The sequence below is a fragment of the Diabrotica virgifera genome, chromosome 8 (genome assembly GCF_917563875.1).
Source record: "Diabrotica virgifera virgifera chromosome 8, PGI_DIABVI_V3a".
NCBI classification, from domain to species: domain Eukaryota; kingdom Metazoa; phylum Arthropoda; class Insecta; order Coleoptera; family Chrysomelidae; genus Diabrotica; species Diabrotica virgifera.
Window position 1 is genome coordinate 35,020,866 of NC_065450.1, and position 20,283 is coordinate 35,041,148.

General features: G+C 32.7%; 1 protein-coding gene across 1 annotated transcript; it reads left to right on the forward strand.

The window, feature by feature from the left end:
• On the forward strand, positions 1 to 19,874 carry LOC126890465 (adult-specific cuticular protein ACP-20-like). Its single transcript, XM_050659429.1, has 3 exons — positions 1 to 184; positions 1,772 to 1,927; positions 19,564 to 19,874. Exons 1-3 carry the CDS (start codon positions 173 to 175, stop codon positions 19,762 to 19,764), a joined length of 369 nt encoding a protein of 122 aa, XP_050515386.1. The 5' UTR covers positions 1 to 172; the 3' UTR covers positions 19,765 to 19,874.
• Positions 19,875 to 20,283: the final 409 nt, after the last annotated feature.

The following is a 20,283-nucleotide window of genomic DNA, read 5'->3' on the forward strand; positions in this document are numbered from 1 at the left end:
CCGCCTCAGTTCTGAATTTAAATTTGTTAAAAATTGGTAATTGATGGTGAATGTATGTATGTATTTACTTTACCATACGAAAATTGGTATATATACTAATCAACGCACTTAAATTTTATCACAACTTTTCGTAGTTTCATCTGATCTGTTCATAGCACCAGATACTTTCAAAATGATTGCAAAAGTAAGTATGTTTAATTACATGTAATTATAATTAGGTATTTTTTAATATAAATAGGCCTGGATCCCGCGCACCGAAAGGGAGTTTATTAATAGCTAAATTTGTTAATAGCTTAACGGTGTCTAGTCGGACAAACTTTGATGTATGGGAATACTGGAAGAGGGGAAGTTTTAATAATTGTGGAACGTGTCATCCTGATAAATTTATATATTTGTGAAAACTAGCAGGTTGTTTTTAAGCTTATTCAATAATAAATATTTATATAATATATGAAAAAATTGTTTGTCCGACAAATATGTTGGGTATTTTAATAAGTCCGACACGTAGAACATGTCAAATGACAGGAGTTATATTGGTGGTAAATAGCAGTCTGATTTTTGCATGAGAGTTTAATGAAATTTTTTTCAAAAAAAACAGATTTCAAAGTTTCAGCTTGCTATTAATCAACTTTTTTTGGTACGCGGGATCCAGGCCTAAAACTAAATGAATAATGATTGGACGTAGATGCCTACGGATAAAATATTATTGCATATTTTGCAAGCTTGCACAATTATTCATCTTAGTTTCAATTTTTTTGTCAGATCTTCCCACATCTCTTTTATTACTTTAATATCTATTTTGACTCAGAACAATTTTATCGCCATAAAGTCTGAGAAAAAGAATTTTTGATATTGAATACATTGGTATATGCTATATATTTTATCATACTCTTATTATACTCTTATCTTAACTCTTCGAGATTTGTATTCACTTCTTCATAACTTGTTTAGAGCAAACATACAATGGTTACCAGTCACCATTCCGGCTTGGATTTCTGGATTTCTTTTTCCCGAAGAAGTAGAAATCTTCTACGTCTTCGAATCCATATATTTTTCCTTCTGCGATTATTGTCAGGTATTCTCCTTGTGTGTATTCTCGTTTTCTATATTACCTTTGGTTTTTTCTTCGTTTATGTACTTATATTCCTTTCTTTATCCCTTTCGCTTCTATTTGTTTTAGTATTTCTTTTAATTCTTTCCTAGTTTAATATCTTTCTTAGTTTAATTATCTCTCACGCTGTTTACTATTCTGCTTGCTCCATTGATATCTACTGACATGTTAAGTTCTTTTCCATAAAATTCTCCACAGTCTCTGGCAATATTTTTTTATCATTTGTATCAATTTTTAATCCTGGTATTTCTCCTCTTTCTTTTTTTCTCAAATTATTTCTCAATTTTTTTATTTGTTGTGATAATTTCCTTTTTGTAATTGACCTATTTGATTTATAACCTTTCCGTTTGTTTCCTGCAGCTTTCTTATTTTATCTTTGTAGTCGCTTTGTTGGACTTTTATTTTTTAATTTCTTTCTTTAGTTGTGGATTTTGTCTCCGGGTCTGTATTGTTCTTTTCTTATGTCTTTTACATCCATTTCCAATTCTCTCATTACTTTCATCATTTACTTCATTTTTTTGTGATGTTCTCGGTGTTTTTTCAATCTAACATTCTACAGCAAAAATTTTTCATGCAAATCTAAACACTTAGTAGTTCAATTCTTCATTTTTATTTCTTATATGTTATAACTAATATTTAATTTATACTATTTATTTATAGGTTTTGGTGATGATGACCGTACTAGTAGCTCTTACTCACGGAGGACTTATCGGTGAAATTGGATTAGGTAGTGGTCTTGGACTAAACGGAGGAATCTCAAGCATCGGCATACAAGGCATTGCTTTAGCTGGAAAGCAGACTGTAGTTGATTTAATTGTAAGTGTAATAGTGTAATAGTGTAATGGTGATAATATGCTCCTTAATTATTACAAATACACTTATTACAAATTAAACGGTCCCAAATACTACTCAAGATTTTATTTTTTAAGCTTATCATCAATGACGTTACGTTACAACTCCTCGTGAATCTTTGCCGCGTTTACTATTGCCTTCCATGTTTATCGGTCCTGTGCCACTAATTCCCATTGTCGTACTCCCATTTTCTCAAGATCTTCTTTGACTGCATCTTTCCACCTTTTTCTAGAACACATTGTTTATAAGGCTATTGTCGTTACTGCGTATCACATAAATAAATAAATAAATACTTTATTTTCTTTTAGACAGACAGAGTCTGTATAGAATTAGTCAAAAGTAATACATTAAGTAAATATAACAAACAATTAAACAATTTCACTACACAAACTAACAATGAAAATACATTTAAAATTGAAGAAATTCTTCAACCGTATAAAAAGTGTGTGTCATCAGAAATTCCTTTAAATTTAGTTTAAAGCTTGTCAGGCTCCTACATGCCCTGCCCATTTGAGTCTATTGGTCTTTATATATCTGACTAGATTTTCCTTGCCGAATAGAGAGTTGTTGAGAGAGTACAACTCGTTATTGTATCTGCCCCTTCATTCGTTTGTCACGCTGGCGCTGTCTCTGCAAGGGCCATATATCAGTCGAAGGATTTTACGTTTCCACACCAGCAATTTATTTACTTCCCTTTTTGTTAGCGTCCATGTTTCGCTTCCATACGCGACTGCTGGTAGTATTATGGTCTTATATATCTGGATATTTTGCACCTCATGAAAGAAGTTTTGACATCATTAGATGGTGGATTGCAAAGAATGATCTGTTTCCTGCCATTATTCGCGTTTCAACTTCTCGCTCTATTTTGTTGTCATTTTTGATTGTTGCTTCTAGATATTTAAATTCTTTAACCACTTCTAAGTTATGATCGTTTATAGTAATGTTTTGCCTTATTCGCCGTCGTTCCTATTTTGAGACAACCATGTATTTTTTTTGCTACATTTATTTTTACACCGATGTTTAATGCAGCTTCTTCAAAGCTCGAGAAAATATCCTTGTATCTAATGTTGACTGTGCCACTGCGTCTACGTCATCGGCAAAGGCGAGTATGATTTTTGCTCCCCGAGCAGTTAGGTCTGGTTTGATTTTTGGATAAATTTTTCGCATGACATATTCTAAGGCCAGATTAAATAACACTGGGGACATCGAATCTCCCTGTCTCAGTCCAGAATTTAGGCAGAAAGAATTTGATATCCCCCCCCCCCCTGTTCTAAGTTATGCAAACGAGTTACTTACACACATTTGTGTTACCGCAGTTAGCTTCTTGGGTACGCCGTGCTCAATCATTGCCTTCCATAATATTGCACGATTAATTGAATAAGCCCGTTAGAATATGTACATAAGTCTGGTTGAAATCTATAAAGATCTGATGTACATACGTCCTGACCTGATTATATTCCCAATACTTTTCAAGATTTTGTATTATTATTTTTTAAGATAAACGTTTATTTTTAGTTTCTTTAGTATGGTTTTGTTTCTACTTCAGTTTCTAAAACAGAATTTCTGTCAAGTATTTGTTAGCTAGTTCATTCTCGTTAAACTTCAAGCCACTCTCTCTTTTTCTTCTTCGTCAACGATTTTCCAGCCAGTCCTGAATGTAGGTCTCTCTCAATTGTTTCCATCTTTATCTCTCCTGCTCTATATTTTGTTCTTCATAAGCATATATTGGTGTCATGTAATTTGTTTGACTATTTCTGTCCAATTGTCTCTCTCCAAAGCTTTGCTTCGAAGAATAAGTAACCACTCATGTTCTGTATTTGGTATGGTTATCGTACTAGAGATCTTTTTCTGGATCTTTTATTCGCTACATTTTCTTCAACTATCATTCGTTTCAACTCTTCTCTTCTTCTAGTTATATGTCCAAAATATATATCTCAGAATATTTTGGTTGATAGTTGTGGTTAGTCTAACTACAATCAAGATGCAGTAGAAATAAACAAACCAAGAGATTAAATGCTACTAGGAGCATTCCTGAATCATAATTTACAATGTATAAACTTTGGAAATCATGATTTGGGATTTACAATGTATATACATTGTAAATTATGATTCGGGAGTGCTCCTAGTAGCATTTAATGTGTCTTGGTTTGTTTACTGCAAAATTGCAGTAGAAATTTTGATTGCAAATTTAGTATACTTAGTATTGAATTAATTGTGCGATGTGCGGTCCATGGTATGCGCAAAATTTACGGTATAAACACATTTCAAATGCCTTTATACGCTTTGAATGGGCTTTTTTGATGGTCCATGTTTCTGAAGCGTAGGTGGCGATAGGAAATATTAATGCATTTTTCTTTAGCTTGCGCAAATGTAATCCGCTGTTTGCCTGCCACTGCTCTGATGTCATCTACCCATCTCTTTTAAGGTCTTCCCATGCTTCTTCCCGTCTCACTTGATCTCTATTCTAGAATTCTCCGTGTGCATTTGACATATGAAATGTGGCTATGTGACCTGCCAGCGCCATTTATTTTGATCAGTCTCGTCTTATCTTGGTGTTTTTAATTTTTCTTCTCAGTGATATTCCAGGAAGGTTTTTACTGTTTCTATTAATTTTTATAGTAGATTCCCTGGTAAGGGCTACGGTCTCAAACCCGCAGATAGAAACTGGTAGTATGCATGCATTATCCATTTTTTCTTTAAGTTTATAGGTGTGGACGTGTTTTTCAAGATATATTCCAGTTTACCGAAAGTTTACCGTGTCAGTTGTGTTATTCTTTTCCACTCTTAAGCCACTTAATACTTATCTATATATATATACTCCGTTATTAGGCGTTAACACCCTTCGGTAGGGATCTATGGAGGAATATCTAAAAGTTTCATTTTGTCAATTTTTCGAACCAATTATTTAGTTGTTTAAATAACTTATCGCTCATCCGGAAGAACAGTTTCACAAGTCAAAAAACATCATTTTTTCAGGAGAGAAAAAAATAGATTTTTTAGATCTTAATTTAACTGTCAGTTTTAAACGGTAATTGCTAAAGTTTTCAAATCCAAAACGAAGAATATGGATAAGTGAATGTTTCTAATTGTGTAAGAAGCAAAACCAAAAAAAATATGATATCTGATGCAAAGGAAAAAATATGAAAATTTTGACTTATGTCATTTTTCTTTTAAAATGTTGGTCACTTTTTAAAAAATTAATGAAAGTATTAACTTGAGAAATGAAATTTTATTTATAATAATGTGAAAATTATCTTACTAGTATAAAAAAATATTATTAAACATATAGAAGAAAAACTAAAATAAGCATTTTATGTCGAGCAAGAAACCCATTATGAACGCCCGGCACGGCACAGTCCGGCACGGCACAGCACAGGCCGACACGTCCAAAAACCCATTTGTAACGGCCGGCACGGCACGGCACCGGAAAAATGATCATGTATTTTAAAAACTATCGTAAAATAAAAGTTTTTAAAACACATAAACTACACAATTTTAAAGAATATGCATCATGTTAAAAAAACGAATTCATGGTTAAAAGATAATGTACGTACCTGTCCGTTGATCAAAATTTTCGGATATTTTTACCCATGTATTGTCCTTTTTCTTACTATCATGATAACTTGAGTCCGATTCATCATACAAAAATGGGTATTCTCTGACACTCTCAATGAAAAGCTCGTCCATATTATTTTATTTCAAAAGAAACAACGCGCTTTCAATTAAAAAATCAACAATATATCTGCTTATTATCAATTATGACGCACTGGCGCCGACTGGCCGTTCGACTTCAACGGATTTTATTCTCCTCGGAGAATTTTGGCCGTTCCGTTTGCGTGCTGGCCTGTGCCGGGCCGAGCCGGCCGCTCATAATGGGTTACGTTGCATTTAAAACTATACAAATGAATTTGGACTGTCCTGTGCCGGGCCGGGCTGTGCCGGGCTGTGCCGTGCCGGCCGTTCATAATGGGTTTCTTGCTTAAACACTTGATAAAACGAAAATACTTGAATATAACAGGCACCTAACTAGTAACCTACAAAGACTCATAAAATGGCAAATAGCACTTGGGGATACATTTTTTTTAAATAATGACATCAGCCCTTTCTTATTTTTTTCTGATATCCCTACTTTATTTTTGTAAACCTTTTTCAATTTTTGTTTGATATTTTTTTCTTTGATTCCATAGCAACACACTATCAAAATGTTCTTGCTGATAAGAGGTTTTATAAAACAATATTCCAGGGAATTCTTTTGTGAATTTCAAAACTTTTATATCAGAAATTTTTACGGGTTCGCCATTAGTATTCTTGGATAAACAGTTTAAACTCATAACAGCTGCTAATTGCTTCAGATCATAAATGTCTTGATGACAAATTTCATCAACTTTGTATGGTTCTCTAGATTTTTTAGCACTGCGTACAAGCGTCACATACTGATCAAGGATATACAGAGAGAGTCTGTAAAGTGGAATAAACTCAATATCTCAAATACTAACTGTTTTTTTGGAAAATGCTCAGACCCGTCGATTAGTATTTCAAATTTTCCTTTTTGACATTCAATAAAAATGTATACAGGGTGTCCCAATTTAGAGATATGACGTCATCGTTGATTTTCTTAAATGGCAACACTGTCATTTTGATAGCTAATTTGATAGGGTTTGTAAAGTTATACATAACTGCAAAATATCAAATTTTTATTCTCTACCATTTACAAGATAATAGAAAATAACAAAGTTATATCTGTAATTTGGAATATATTCAATAATTAAAATACTAACTGTTTTTTTTGAAAAATGCTCAGACCCGTCGATTAGTATATCAAATTGTCATTTTTGACATATAATAATAATGTATACAGGGTGTCCCAATTTAGAGATATGACGTCATCGTTGATTTTCTTAAATGGCAACACTATCATTTTGATAGCTATTTTGATAGCGTGTGTAAAGTTATACACATCTGAAAAATTTCAAAATTTTATTTCCTACCATTTACAAGATAATAAAAAATAACAAAGTTATGAAGAACAAGAAGTAATCAAATAATAATTGAATTTATTTATTTCAATTAAGCAAATGCTCATAACGTTGCCCATTGACAATTTGACAATAATTGAGGGCAACATTATGAGTTTTTGCTTAATTTATTGAAATAATTAAATTCAATTATTAGTTGATTACTTCTTTTTCATAACTTTGTTATTTTTTATTATCATCTAAATGGTAGAGAATACAAATTTGAAATTTTGCAGTTGTGTATAACTTTACACACCCTATCAAAATAGCTATTAAAATGACAGTGTTGCCATTTAAGAAAATCGACGATGACGTCATATCTCTAAATTGGGACACCCTGTATACATTATTATTATATGTCAAAAAGGACAATTTGATATACTAATCGACGGGTCTGAGCATTTTTCAAAAAAACAGTTAGTATTTTAATTATTGAATATATTCCAAATTACAGATATAACTTTGTTATTTTCTATTGTCTTGTAAATGGTAGAGAATAAAAATTTGATATTTTGCAGTTATGTATAACTTTACAAACCCTATCAAATTAGCTATTAAAATGACAGTGTTGCCATTTAAGAAAATCGACGATGACGTCATATCTCTAAATTGGGACACCCTGTATACATTTTTATTGAATGTCAAAAAGGACAATTTGAAATACTAACCGACGGGTCTGAGCATTTTCCAAAAAAACAATTAGTATTTGAGATATTGAATTTATTCCACTTTACAGACTCTCTCTGTATACAGGTCCTGACCTTTTTGATCTTTTAATTTGGCGTTCAATAACTTAATGAGCACTATCAAAATGCAGCTATCATAAAACGGTTTTTCTGTTGGCCTGCACAGTTATCAGGAAAAAATATAATATTCCTATTTTTCTCTTTTTCTAAACTATTGAGGTATTTTAGTATACATGAACCTATTTCGTTTACTCCTTTTAGAGCCTCTCCTTCATGCCACATGTAACATTGAACATTTTTAGTTTGACTGTTGCAGATAGTTCGATTATAAATGTTCACTTTGGAAACATAATAGAAGGATGAGGCTTCTCCAGACGGGCATGGTAAAACCGCCTGAAGATCATAGACTGCAACCGTGTTGTTAGAATTTTTGGACATCTTGGATTAGTGCACCCTAATATGTCTGTGTAGATTTTGGCATTGGATCCGACCATCACTTGTAACACCGTTGCCGTATCCTCTATTTTTTCGTACTATCACGTTACAGTTTTTTGTGATATTATACACGAGCGGGACACCCTCAAAAAAGCGCTTAGTTTTTGAGATACTGACCAAGGAGGGGCGAATGGCTAATTTTATTCATACTTTATATTTTCGAGGGTGCTGAAAACGAAAATGAGGTTTATTTTGAATTTTATGTGGGGGAACATTGTCAAAATCGAAATTTTAACCTAAAATAAAACAAAATTAAATCACGTTTTTTGCGTTTACCTCGCTACAACTCTGTTCCATTTTAATATTTTTTTCTGAAATTTTTACAGCATATAGCTCTAACATTTCTGAAGACAAAGGTACCTGCTTCTAGTTTGTATTCTTATCATGATAAAGGTTATGATTTTTTAAATAAAATTGCAAATTTTAATCGCAAAAGTTTTGTGTCGAAGTTTAAAATTAGCTTCTTAATCAAGCTTATTTGAAAATAGAGAGTACAAAGAAGTTTTTTGGTAAGTTTTAGATCAAAATGTTTTATAGAAAAAAAAATAGTGCAACTTTTAATGTCGACATTAGAAATCCCCAATCTAACGGTTATTTTTTGAGGGACAGGCAATCTAGGTCTAATTTCTCACCTTTAGTAGTATCCTTGGATTATAAGCTTTCATTTCATACCTCATTTGTCATTCTACCTAGTATAATGACGGAGAAGTAGACGCTCTTATTCTATTATTCTTGTAGGTACATTTAACATTGATTGAAATTATGAAAAAAATGGCATGGCCACACTGTGACGCACAAACATAAGCTGATTCAGCTGTGCGCTACATAGGGTGCACTAATACCCAAGATGTCCGAATTTTTATCGTTTTCCTTTTCTTTTCGAGATAAATCTGTTTCTACACGATGCACGTTATAATTGATCTATAGACCCTTTTTCTCCTCTTCTGTAGCGTAATTATATCCAACACATACTTCGCACTGGTCTTTCTTTGGGACAAAGAAAGACAGATTAAATTCTTCGTTAAAAATACGAGTGTACAACATGAAGTTTCCAAACGGTCGATTTTTCTCTTCACAAATTTTGGTATAGTCCCTATCTTCTTCTTTAAGTACCGTGCCCAAATGTTTAGGCGTGGGTAGCTTCCATAACAATTTGCCGATATCGTTCTCGATCTTGTGCGGCATGTAACAATTGATCTGCTGATAAGCCAGTCCATTGACGAAGGTTTCGGAGCCATGAATATTTCTTTCGACCAATTCCTCTTTTTCCGTCGATCTTTCCATTGAGTATTAACTGCAGCATCCTGTATCTGCTACCTCTCATTATATGCCCCAGATATTCAAGTTTTCTCTTTTTTATCATCTTCATTAAGTCACCTTCGCCTTGACCTACTCTGTTTAAGACTTCTCTGTTTGAAATGCGTTGAACCCAAGATATTCTGAGCATTCTACGATACGACCACATCTCAAAGGCTTCTAATTTGTTCATCATGTTAACCTTCATGATCCAGGTTTCACATCCATATAGTAATACAGGATACACATAACATTTTAGGAACTTGATTCTTAGTTGTAAGTTCAGCTGAGAGTTGCTCAGAATAGATCTAAGTTTCATAAATGCTCCTCTTGCAATTTCTATACGAGTTTTAATTTCTTCATCCGGATTTAGTGTCTCGTTTATCCAACATCCTAGGTATTTAAAATGGTTAACTTTTGTTATTGATTCATCACTGACAATTAGTTGCATAGGGCCGACGTCTTGTTTACTAACCACAAGTAACTTTGTATTTGTTGCATTTATGTTAAGTCCGTTATTGGAGCATTCTCTAGTGACTCGATCAATAAGGAATTGGAAATCTTCGATATTTTCAGCCATGATCGCGGTGTCGTCTGCATATCTTTGTTGTTAATAGTTTCTCCCCCGATTCGACCTCCACATTGTCCTTCCAAGGCTTCATTAAAAATTATTTCTGAGTATACGTTAAAAAAAGTTGGGGATAACACACAACCCTGTCTGACACCTCTTTGAATGCAAATTTTGTCTGTTTCTTTGCCGTCTACCAGGAATAGAAGCTACTTGATTCCAATATAGATGTTGTAAAAGTCTTAGATCTTTATCATCTATTCCAATCATTTCTAGATATTCAAACAACCTATCATGTTGAACTCTATCAAACGCCTTCTCAAAATCTATAAAGCAGACGTAAATTGGTTTCTGTACTTCCCATGATCGTTGAAGTAATGTTAACATTGAGAACAAAGCTTCCCTTGTTCCCAATCCTTCTCTGAAACCGAATTGTTTGTTTCCCATTGTCTCTTCACATTTCTGCTTGATTCTATTAAGAATTATCTTAAGAAGTAGCTTGAGAGAGTGGCTCATGAGACTAATTAGTCTAAAGTCTTTACATGATGATGTATTAGGTTGTTTTGGGAGTGGAATAAATGTAGACTCAAACCATATCTGTGGCATAATTCCAGTCTCGTATATATGGTTATAAATGTTTGTTAATTGTGAGACATTGTCGTCATCCAGAAGTTTGAGCCAGTCTGATGGTATTTGGTCAGGGCCTGGAGATTTCCCATTTTTGCTCTGTTTGATGGCTTTCTCTACTTCCGCTTTTAAAATACTAGGACCAGTATTCGTATACTTTGTGGTGTTAAGTGGTGGCCTCGTATCCAGGAAGAGCTCTTTTATATAGTTAGTCCATTCTTCCTTTTTTTCATCCAAGTCGAGAATTATGTTACCTTTGGAGTTTCTCATAAAGTGAGGAGTTCTTTTTCTCTGAGTGTAGGTAATTTCTTTAAGCTTTTTATGTATATTAAACTCGTCATGTTTTCTTTGTAATTCTTCCATTTCACGACATCTTTGTTCCATCCAGTCCTCTTTTGCTCGCTTAACCTCGTATCTTATTTGTCGATATATCTCTCTATACCGAATCTCGTCTTTGTTTTTCCAATTTCTTCTTTGTTGAATAAGGTCTAGTATTTTATCGGTCATCCAATCCTTTTTCTTTATTTGGTCTTTTTCTGGTTTCAAAACTTCGTTTGCTATGGTGACCATGGCGGAATTCATGATATCTAGATTTTGACCGATATTTTCTTGTTCAGATCTTTCTAACTGTTTTTTAATCTCACGATTTATCTTATTTCCGAACTCATCTGCTATTACGGCATTTCTTAGGAGTCGAGTATTAGGTTTCTTCTGTGTTGTGGGGGCTTTTATCCTTTTTAGTTTTAGTTTGAATCCAGCACAGAGCAGATTATGGTTAGTTACTGCGTCTGCACTTGGGTATGTTTTTGCAGATGTAATACTGTTTCTAAACCTTCTATTAATGATAATGTAGTCAATTTTATTTCTGACTATCTTTCCCTCTTGATCAGCTGGAGATTTCCAGGTATATAGTCGTCTTTTAGGTTGCTGAAACAAAGTATTTGCTATAATGCATTTCTCTTCTTGGCAGAGCTGTATTAGTCTTTGCCCTCTTTCGTTCCTTTCTCCAAGTCCATACTTTCCGGTTATATCCTGTGTAATTTCGGCACCAACCTTTGAGTTGAAGTCTCCCATAATAATTGTAGCTTCATGTTTTTTTGTTTTTTTTTGTTTTTTTTCTTTTTTTTTTAGAGAACTACATAGTCCCTATGTAGCTCTGTAATTGTTTTACCTCCTTCTATATATTGCTTTTCAGTTTTGGCACGGCAATAGTGACTTTCCACACTGGGCATTGATTTAATGTGTTCTCTGATATCATTTTTTATGTTTTCGTCGACTTTAACATGATGTCCGTGTTTCCCTCTTAAATCAGATGATAACATACCTCCTGTAAACAGATCTTTTTTTTTGGAGGACAGTTCTTAGTGGCCTGTCTGTAACGGTAGGTAGATTTAAAAAATAATTTAGATACACGACTCCTTAGCCCATTTACTTCAAAGAAAAATGCATTATTGGGGCGCCTATGACTATTCTCTCGAACCAGTGTTGCCAAACGCATTTCTCTAGATTATCCGATGATCTCTCGAAAAATATCCGATTTGTCACGAAAAGGTTCGCTAGGTCAAAAATTATTCTGTTATTAAAATCAATGTTGCCAATGTTATTCTTTTAGTCCCCTTAACAACCATCAAATAACAAAATCCGTTGATCGTACGCCAATCAGTTGATTGTAATCAATTATCATTATGATAATTAACATAATTGATTGATTAATTAATTATTAATTATCAATTAACGTAACAATTATTAACATAATTTATTAATTAATCAATTAATCTCATAATTTTAATAAATTATGTTTTCAGCTACCCAATCAAAGTTGACATTGACAGTAATTAAATATTTGATAATGATCAGTTGATTCCATTTTTGATTAGCGTTCGAACAACCGGCCCTTTAATCTACTGGATTCTCTATTTCACAGTTTAAAAATTTTCGTTTATAGATGAAAATCTCGTATCCTAGCTGATTATTACCTAATTCATGTATGTAATAGCTATTTGTATAACAAGGGAGGAAAGTGCTACTTTTCCTCCCGAGAATGAAGTTTACTGCCCGACGCGTAGCGGACGGCAGTAATCATTCAAGGGAGGAAAAGGCACTTTATTCCCATGTTATACATATGGTTTTTCCACCTTCCTCAAATTAATAACAAGTCATTTTTCATTTTTACTTAATTTATTTATGTACCTAACTAACCAACAAAATTTATTAAAACTAAAACTAACAAGTAGGTGCAATATAACTGTCAACTGTCAAATATAAGTGAAATTATTAATGTAAACATTGTTAAATCAAAATTACAATTTACTGTTTTTTACCATCCTGCAAAATACAGAGTGTTTTATAAATAAACGTTAAAATGTATAGATACTTAGGTAATAAAAAATAGATATTGTACAGGGCGTCAATAAGTTATATTTCATGAATGAAATACCATGACGTCACTTTTACTTTTCCTCCCTAGGGAGGAAAATATTTTCCTCCCTAGGGAGGAAAAGTACAACTTTGCTACCTACAATCAGGTCCGGAAAAGTATACTTTCGGTAGAGGTAGGTGGAAAATACTATTTACTTACTATTATTATATTATTCGTATTTTGTATTATCGTGAGTGTTAAATTCTAAATAAATAAATAAATCTAAATATTTCATTATTTGGATCCTTTTATTAATTTATTATAATTATTTAAGTAAAAAAAAAACACTTTTAAATATTATTTTATTAAAACGTAATAACTACCTAAAACTAGGTACTGGAAAAATAAATAATAAATAAATCAATACAAAATAAACTACAGCTACATTAATAGCATAGGCGCAAAATTTCTGGTCAATGCTTTTAAAATGCATTATTTTTTTCGAGTCCTGAGAAAGCTAATAAGTATTATTTAAAAATTTAAAAGCAGAATGAAAGATTACATTATTACCGAGGGCCAAAAGTCCCTGAAGATTTCTATAATTTTTATTCTAATATGTTAGAGGGGTAAAAGGAAAAGAGAATATTAAGTGTTATTTTTAATTTCAAATATCTCATTCAAAAGAAACATTTTGTTTATTCTAAGGGACTTTCAGCCCTCGGTAATAACGTAATCTTTTATTCTGCGTTCAAATTTTTCAAAAATATTTATGAGTTTTCTCAGGATTCGAAAAAAATAAATACGTTTAAAGATTATTGGTCCGAAATTTTGCGCCTACGCTCTTTTAACAATTAAAGATTTATTACAACAAAAAAATAGAGATGTATTTGACAGTTTTGTAGTTATTAAGGTATTAAAGTTATTATCCATAATACCCTTGGTGCGTTCAACGTTAATGCCCGACTAAATAATTTTTATAGGCAAAAAATTTGAAGGATTTTTGAGTTAATTAGTAGATATCTAGATATTACTAGTTTCAAATAAGTAGATTTTTCTACAACCACTATTCCAAATGCATTTTTCTGCACAATTTTATGTTAACAAACTTAATATTTTCTCACAGCATAACTGACACTAGTGTGTAGAAAAGTGACGTTTCTGTACCGGAAAGTTCTTTTCTGCATAGTACCATTACATTCCAAAAAATCATAAATATAATTAGGTAAGTATAACATGTTTTGATGAAATGGTTTTGTTTAAGATATTAGATTTGATAGAACTTTACAAAAAAGAACTAGATTTAACTACATCTCATGTCCGAGAAATCTGGAAACGTTTACTTAAGCACTGCACTACATAAAATGAAAATAAAACTAAATCGTGCGTGAATTAGCTTTCATAAGTTTAAAAACTAAAAACTAAAAACTCATAAATAACATCGGAGGGCAGACGGTTTTTGAAATTTGAATTGGATTAGTATGCCTTAAGTGGATGCACTTGTGCATTTAAATTCTAAACAAAAGAATCGGCACATGTCCCTTTTGTCAAAAGATGAAAAGTATCGGATGTCACTAACATTCATCCAGTATAGTCTATTTATACAAATTTGGGTGGAACCAAACAAAATTAATGTGTTGTTGGTGTTGGGAATATATGGATGAGAAAATTTTAGTCGATGGTAGATACACTGAAAAATATCCGCAAATATCCGATATATTTAAAGATACGAAGAAGATACAACTCTCAAAAAGGTACGCAAATCGGATAATTATCCGCCGATTGGCAACACTGTCTCGAACGTACCTGTACTCCTGTACTTAGGGTGTACGAGAGTCATAGAAGCCGATATAAATTTTCTTTGCTGTTCTACGTTACCCAGTCTCCAATAATCATCAAAAATTTGTTGACGATTTTCTTCAGAAAAACGTTGGAAATATTTTAATTTGCATTGATCTGTACATGGCGGTAACAACTTTTTAGCTGCAATAACTTTTTTTTAGAAGAGGAAGGTACATAGGATTCTCTTAAATTACGTAGGCGCTTCGCTTTATTTTTCAACCAGTTTTCTGAGTTGCGCTTTCTTTTTTCCCCTTTTGGTTTGTTTCAGGTACCTGTAAAACTTTTCTTACTTTCGTCTTACCATTTGTTGTAATATTGATATTATTTTCTGATCCCGATTCTTCGTCAGCGTCAGAGGATTCACGCATATAGGGTCTATTGAATAAAAAGAAGTATTTGCTTTTATTTCCTCGCATTTAATTATTTATTTAATAGTAATTAAATACAGCATTAAAGAAATGACTTTATTCAATTACTACTAAGTAAGTAAAAGCAAATACTTCTTTTTATTCAATAGACCCATTATTTTTGTCTGCACGACTATCGTCACTGCTATAAGCATCTGTGTCTTTTTGGTCAGTGTCAGTCGGTTGCATAACAGCAAACGCGTTATCTTCAAGCGTATTTTAGGAAACAAACGAGTACACTGCATATTTAGCTAAAAGAATTTATAAAAAATATTACCTTTCTCATGTTCTACTAATATAAGCTATCTGTAGAGTGGGATCCAGGCTCTACGTCCGCTAGTAGGCAATCGAGGAAATCTGCATTATCATCGGCATTATTCATATTATCACCTTGTAAATCACATTCTTGTCTATTTCGTTCTAAAGAGAAAAATTGTATATTTAGATGGTATCTATATTGGTTAAGAAAACAAAAAGCCAAATTTGAACTCAATAGAATTAAAAATCCACAAGGAAAAAGTTTTCCTGTAGTTAGCTGTATACCATGTAATACAAAAATAGTAAAATTCTTTATAAAAGGTATATTTAAAATCCCTAACAAGGGCTACATCACAATCACATAACTAGTTTTCGACTGGTTTACTAGTCATCATCAGTGCTTACGTGAAGTTTACATGCTAACCACCAAGATATAATTTACAAAAATATTAGGGTCAAAGCCCTGTAAAAGTAATCCGTCAAGGAAACATGGACTGACTTAAGCGTGGATGTGTGAAATATTTGCTAATATGCCCCAGGTAACATCTGAGCTGTGATGTGACTTGTTCACATAGTGGAAGTGTAGCAGCACTTGCTGCTACACTGATGTATGAGATGCTTAATAATCTCTAAACCGAAATGAAACATTAAACTCTTTCATTTTCTCGGTTTACTCATTTTGTGAGTACACGGAACCACCTTTCTTTTGAATTTCTACCTAGACTAATGCATGGAAGATGACTGCATATTGTAGATCCTTTCGTCTCCTTTATTCATCGTCTACTTGCCTTGTAAATTGTAGAAGGTTGTACCCAGAAATTAGTTCTAAGGTAGAGGTCTTCAGATTTTCGGATCTGGGACTTCTCATTTCTTCTTCTTCTTCTTTCTAGAATGTTTGCTCATGCTAGTAGGCTATTGCCTGTTCATTGCTATCAAGTCTTCCCCGGACGATAAGGTTCAGCATTCTCGCCATCGTTTTGTAGGTCTACCTTGTGGTTTTTTTCCTACTGGGTTATTCGTTTTTTCGGTTCTAACGAGTCTGCTCTTCTCCATTCTCTTTATATGTTTGTTCCAATATCTTCGTCTCTGTCTGACCCACCTTCCTATGTCCTGTATTCCTCAATTTTGTCTGACGTCTTCACTTCTTATTCTGTCACGTAGAGTTTTGCCTTGTATATTTCTCAGTGTTCTCATTTATACTGTTCTCATAATTTGTAACGTTCTATTTGTGTCTGGTCTTGTCAGTCTCGCCGAGAGGGATGAGCGGGACCCGGCAAAAAGTAAAGGGCGGGCCCCGGCAAAAAGTGAAGAGCGAAAAAAATTGTTTAATTTTTATAGAAATAAAATTAATAATAAGAAATAATAAGAAACATTTCAAATATAATTTTGATTAAATTTTGATTATATTTATGTTCCAATGGTGGGTTACGGAATCAATTAAAAATAAGTGTAAACAATGAACAGTAATATATTTATTTATTTTGGGTAAACAAGCGTGCTTCGTTTAATATCTCGTAAGGGTTTGTTAGCGAGGGTGTGTCTGAATCGTTCGCCTGCTGTGTCGATACTGCCAGACCACAACACTCTATTATGCCATCATGCTTGCGGTTTACAATATGGCTAGAAAGGCAATAAATTACTAACATCTGCGTTTTAAAAGATGAGAAACTTTCTGTATTTTAAGAAGTTGACATAAAGAGAGGCAATCTGGCCTCGGAATCTATTAGTGTTTCCTTAAAAAATACATTAATTTTATACAATCTGCTTAGGGATACATTTCGTTTCTTAAACTTAACGGCCCTTGTTAGCATATGGTTTGTATATTAAATGTTATTTCGTTTTGAGAAAAGTTATTAAAAATTTAACAAAAATAGTAATTAAAGCGTATCGCTATATTTATAATAGTGAAAATATTTATAATACAGGTGTTTTTCGAGTTTTCTGATCGGCAAAAATGTCTGTAATTTTCGAAAAATGGCATGATTTTGCCAAATCATTCTCAATTTACAAAGCTGACAGACAGCTAACCGATCCTGTTTCATTGTAGCTATTACCTCATAGCATTTTTTATGCGAAAAAGAAAACTAAAGGATCTTTCTGCTTCTGCGACTGTCACCTGTAATGTGCAAAATATTCTTAACCCAATAACGATCCAAATTTGAGATGTTTAATTTTATTAAGCAAATCTATTGGAGAAAGTTGAGAGTCACCAATATTATCCGTGTATATCGCTCTCAAATAACAAATTTCATCTATCAATTCTTCACTGATGTCTTCTTTATGAAAGTTGCGCAATACATACAGTATGGTGCAAATGAAAGGAATAAATTCGTTATTTCATAAGTTGGCGAATTTAAGAAAAAATCTCGAAACAAATAGATTTTTATGTTTAAATTGTGATATTTTGGCATATAAATCATACTGCTGACGTCATCCATCTGGGCGTGATGACGTCATCAATGATTTTTTTAAATGAGACTAGGTGTCATGTGCTAGCTCATTTGAAAGGCTATTCAATTATCTATTCAGTAATATAAACATTAATAAAATTATTTATACAGGGTGGCCAAAAACATTTTTTTTAAATTAAATTAATTGACAAAAAAGAAGAACGTAATGTAATTTATTTAATTCAAGATACATTTTACTGCAGTCAGAAATCAGAAAAAAAGTTTATTTCGAAAATAAATATTGCTTTTCGCTTAAATTTAATGTTCAAAATTTCAAGAGACAGGTGGCCGACGCGACGGTTTGATGGCTTGAACATTGAATTTAAGTGAAAATCACTGTTAATTTCTAAAATAATCATTTTTTTCCTGTTTTTTGGAAACAGTAAAATGTATTCTGAATTAAATAAATTACGTAGGTACATTCGTATTTTTTGGTGAATGAATTTATTTCAAAAAACAATTTTATTTGGCCCACCGTTACAAATAATTATTTATTTTTATGTTAATGCAAAGAGAATTGAAGAACATTTAAAATGAGTTAGCACACACCCCTATTCTCATTTAAAAAATCATCGATGACGTCATCGTTCCCAGATGTATGACGTCACTCATATGATATGTATGCCAAAATATCATAACTTAAAAATAAAAGTCGACCTGTTTCGGGATTTTTCCTTAAAGTCGCCGGTTTACGAAATAACGAATTTATTCCTTTCATTTGCACCATACTGTATACCTATCAATTTTTTTTTAATATTGTCTTCATCTTCATCTCGGAATATCCATAAAATTTTAAATAGCGAATGAATTTTATTTTCAGCATTAAATATTCTGGTTAAATTGCTTATTATATGACAATATTCAATATTTCCCAGCGAAATATTGCGTCGGGCTCAAAATTATCAGTCGCATCACTACTAGGCCCCGACAAATCATCAAAAATCTCACAGGATTTTTTCTTTATTTGATGTAAATACTGGATTTATTCCATAATTACTGGTAACTAATTTAGATTCTTCAACATAGATTCTTAGAGTCTTTGGTCTGGCCGACGCCGGGCCCCTTATATCGCCAGGCCCCGGTAAAATGTACCGGCTGTACCGCCTTCTCGACGGCCCTGGGTCTTGTTTCTGCCGCTTATGTTATAATTTATTGTTGTTTTATATATTATGACTTTGCTTTCAGTATTTAGATATTTGTTTTTCCTTACGATTTCTTTCAGGTATCCCGAGATTCTAGCTGCTTTCATTGTTTGTTCTCTGACCTCTTTTGAGAGATTTACATAGCTGGTTATTTCCGCTCCAAGATATTTGAAGTGATTTACCTGTTCCACAATTTTAGAGTCAATTTCTAATTTGCATCTTATCGGTTCTTTGGAAATTCCTAGGCACTTAGTCTTCTCTATGATGAGGAGCATATTTAGTTCTGTAGCTTTAGTATTAAATGCATGCAGTAGCATTTAGAGATTGTCTTCAGAATCGGCGATAAGGACAGCATCGTCAGCGTAGCAAACGATTCTAAAGTGTTATCCATCTTAAATATCTTGTTAAATGACTTCCTATTTCGTATTTAGTAATTATTTAAATATATTGTTTTTCAGGCTCCTCCAAAGTATGAATACAAATACGCAGTAGAGGATCCCCACACTGGAGACCTCAAAGAACAACAAGAATCTAGAATCGATGACCTCACTAAAAGCGAATATGCAGTTGCAGAGAAAGATAGAAAAATTCAAGTATCTAGAATTATTGGTAAAAGCATACCTCTAGTCTCCAAATCTATATCGTTAGGAAAATATTAAGAACGTGCCATGTATTTTACTTTGTTGTATTCGTTGTACTGATGTATGTTATATATAGTTAAGTTATACTTTGTTCCTTTTGCTATAAAATAAATGTGTTTTATGTAAAAGTTGTATCGTTATGATTTCTATCTTTATACAGAATAAGTAATTATTGAAAACAAAACCATATTATAATCTAAGCTAATCATCTCAAGCAGAGACTATCAAAGCTATGATATACCAAAAATAATCAAATTAGAAAGACTACAATTAAGTAAAAACTTCTGATGTATAATGGCATATCTTTTCTTCATTGTAATTTAATTTAATCTATGGTATACAGCCATATGGTATACAACTATAAATATAACTGGGAATATAACTCTGGAAAACAATAATATAGAAATAGACCAGGACTAATCTGTAAAAAACGTGTATTTTTGGATGTGAGAGGTGGCATTCGGATTTTTGCAGATAAAGTTAGGTAACACTTTCAGTAATAATAATTGACTTACGCTCCTTCTCAAATATGCCCGG